The sequence below is a fragment of the Nuphar pumila genome, chromosome 10 (assembly GCF_984573655.1).
Source record: "Nuphar pumila chromosome 10, dmNupPumi1.hap1.1, whole genome shotgun sequence".
Lineage (NCBI taxonomy): Eukaryota > Viridiplantae > Streptophyta > Magnoliopsida > Nymphaeales > Nymphaeaceae > Nuphar > Nuphar pumila.
The window spans coordinates 4,930,593-4,933,762 of record NC_143258.1 but is presented as its reverse complement, the minus strand read 5'-3'; the positions used below and the strand labels follow the sequence as shown (position 1 = coordinate 4,933,762).

Here is a 3,170-nt window from a genome sequence, read left to right as displayed (position 1 = left end):
ATTTCCAAGATTTTCTTTCCCCCTCCATGGTTTTGTTAATTGCTATACAGCGTCATTATTATTATTATGAGTTCGAAAAAGAGACCGCATATATTGTCAAACACCTCTCTCTCTCTCTCTCTCTCTCTCTCTCTCTCTCTCTCTCTCTCTCTGGTGGGTGTTTGCGACTAGCTGAAGACAAATTCATGAACAAAAACATGCATATTTATACCCTTTCTACAGAAACATTCAAGAATGCATACTCACACATCATGCACAGGCATATTTTAACATACTCTCTCTCTCTCTCTCTCTCTCTCTCTCTCTCTCTCTCTCTCTCTCTCTCTCTTACAGACACAGACATACAGAACAGACACATATACAATCACATCACGGGCTCGCGCCAGTCTTCTACACGGGGGGTTCATGGATCTCCCTCATTGTAGCCGTGCAAACCAGACAGAAACTCACAGCTCTCTCTCTCTCTCTCTCTCTCTCTCTCTCTCTCTCTCTACAGAAATGCATGCACAAATAACTGCTCTTCAAACTGCGTAAAATGTGCAAGAGAATGTTAGGATTGTGAGCAATGACTGTATTTGCCTTTTTCGTCAACGCACAAATTCTTCTCCCAACTCCAAAATAGACTCACCAACACGTTCCATTTTCATCTACAGTGTAAATTGAACTTTTTGTTTTGTAACCTTGTAAACTTAACTTTTTCTTTTATATTTCCTTGTAAACTCAACTTGAAACAACCTTTTAGGAAATGCATTCACTAAGTTCTTGATGTTGGTGTCTCTACATTGCAATAAAAATTGGTAATGCATCAAACTGCTGAGGAGGGAAGAAAAGGAAACAGAATGACCCCAATATAAGATCAAGTCAAAACCAACTCTTTAAGAAAACTAAAAAACAAACTTATATATAACCTGTTACATGCTTGTATTCTTTCCCTCCAGACCTTGGTGCCTTTCCCAGGTTCTACCGTAGAAAAAGAAAAAAAAAATACATCTCTACTCTACACTCCCAACAATTAACGTAATTGAAGTACCATAGAAAAAAAGTACCACGAATTTCTTAGCTTCAGCAACATTGTCTTCTGAAACATAAAAACAACATTGTCTCCTGAAACATAACCCCCACTGCTAAAACTACACTGTTGAATAAAATTTTCTGAGAAAAACTTCAAGTGTTACTCTCACATTCAGTAATTCAGTAAATCGAATTTTACCCGTCAGATTGCGATCACAAGAAAGAGCTTGTCGTCGAGGGGAAATTGGAAAGATCACCCCATGCATTCCCAGTCCAGTATGATAGGTTCTGTGGTTGATTATCTTCCATCTTAACCGAGGCACTACCGTGGCCCAGGTGACTTGGTGGCCTGTTTCTCAGTTGAGCAGCTGCTGTAGCAAGATACTGCTGCTCTACCAGTCCTTCCCCATCAAAGGGTTGCAACAGCTGCTGCTCCATGTGGGCGAAACTATCAGCTCGGGGAAATGTGGCCGGAAAATGGTGCTGCATCCTCCATTGCCCAAGGGTACCGCTCTCTGCCTGCTCTTTTGTTGCCATAAAATCTAGGCCTAAGGAATTTCCGGCACTGGACATCACCAAATCACGGCCAGGGAAGGCCAATCCGATATCCGTGCTGCCGCTGTAGTCCGAGAAGCCATGAATGGTAGGAAGAAAAGGAAGCACCGGATTTTGAGAAGGGCGGTTGTCAATTCCAATGATCGTTCCGGTGCAGTTGCTGGACGAAATCACAGTTGCACCACCAGAACTTGTGACACTGCCGGTCTCCATCGCCTGAGACCGGTTGCTGTTGTTACTGTTGCTATTGTTGTTGCTATTGTTCTTGTTCCTCTTGTTCCTCCGGCATCCGCCACCGACAGGAATGTTTCGCAGAGCGCCACCTTTAGTCCAGTAGCGGCGGCAAGTCTTGCAGAAGTAGCGGGGCTGCGTGAGGCTGTAATTGTTGTAGTAGCAGAATTTGGTGTTTGTAGACTCACATCGAGGGCATTTGAGGGCTGTATCCGGTGGCTGAAATTTAGCTAGTCGGGCTCGTTCAGCCATCAGAATCGGCCGCGTCAAACAGCCGGAGCTGGCACCTTCGGTAGTTTGGGTCAGCTCTGGAGGTGGCGGATGAAGCATCGAAATAGCAGAATTATTGGCAGCCGACGATCCAACTACACCACCAATACCACCAGCCCCAGCACCACCACCTCTACCAGCAGCAACGCCACCAACACCACTGCCTCCTCCAGGATGATCCTGACGAAAATTCAATAGAAAACACTTAGAAACCCTAAAGTTCAGTGGTATATTCAAGAAGAGAGCAAAAGGGTATAATTTTTTTTCTATCTTTCTCAAAGAAGGCTATGGAATTTCTTACCTGCTGCCAATTGGGTGGATCTAAACAAATGGGAATTCCGGTAAAAACCATGGTTTTTCTTTCTCTTTCTCTTTCTCTTTCTCTTTCTCTTTCTCTTTCTCTTTCTCTTTCCTCTCCTTTTGCTTCCTTTCCCTTCTTTTTTTCCCTTCCTTTCTCCCCTCTTGTTTGTTGGTGTTGGAGAACCGAATCACCAGAATAATATTGAAGGAGTTGCAGTTGGAGAGAGAGAGAAGTGTTTTTTTCTGTGTGGGGGTGGGGAATTTCGGAGTTACTTCGCCATTAAGCTTCTGATGGTGAAGTGTTTGCAGAAAAAGGGCGAGTGGGCTTATGCATGGAAAGTGAAGAAAGAGAGTTAGAGAGAGAAAGTTAGAGAGAGATTGAAAAAGATAAAGGAAGCCTCTTCCACAGAAACCCTAACGATTAATATAATTTTTGTCTGCAGGAACACATTTTATTTACACAAGCAACAATAGAAAAAGAAAAAGGTGGTGTTGGTGGAGTGAGATGGGGCCACCTGGTCTTCCGGTGACCTGCCGGACCGCCGGCAATACTCGCCCTATTGTAGTGCTCCATGATGCTTATTTACCCACCAAGAATGAACAATTTCCAAATTGTCCTCTATTTCTTTAGTACCAGCCTGCACCATGTTGTACAAACTACATGCTACATATAGTTGCTTTTGCTTAAGTCATGTTGTTCCTAAAATGCCTAACATATCCTTAGTGATGTATCTGCATTGGTGCTGGAAAGGTAGATAAGCCAGATTATTCTAGTCTTCTAGTAGGGTGGATCAGGTGAAATG

General features: G+C 43.4%; 1 protein-coding gene across 1 annotated transcript; it reads right to left on the bottom strand.

Moving 5' to 3' along the window:
* Positions 1 to 1,034: 1,034 nt before the first annotated feature.
* On the bottom strand, positions 1,035 to 2,756 carry LOC149823316 (dof zinc finger protein DOF3.6-like). Its single transcript, XM_090020018.1, has 2 exons — positions 2,369 to 2,756; positions 1,035 to 2,247 (listed from the first exon to the last, which is right to left on the bottom strand). Exons 1-2 carry the CDS (start codon positions 2,417 to 2,419, stop codon positions 1,225 to 1,227), a joined length of 1,074 nt encoding a protein of 357 aa, XP_089876144.1. The 5' UTR covers positions 2,420 to 2,756; the 3' UTR covers positions 1,035 to 1,224.
* Between the last annotated feature and the right edge of the window lie 414 nt (positions 2,757 to 3,170).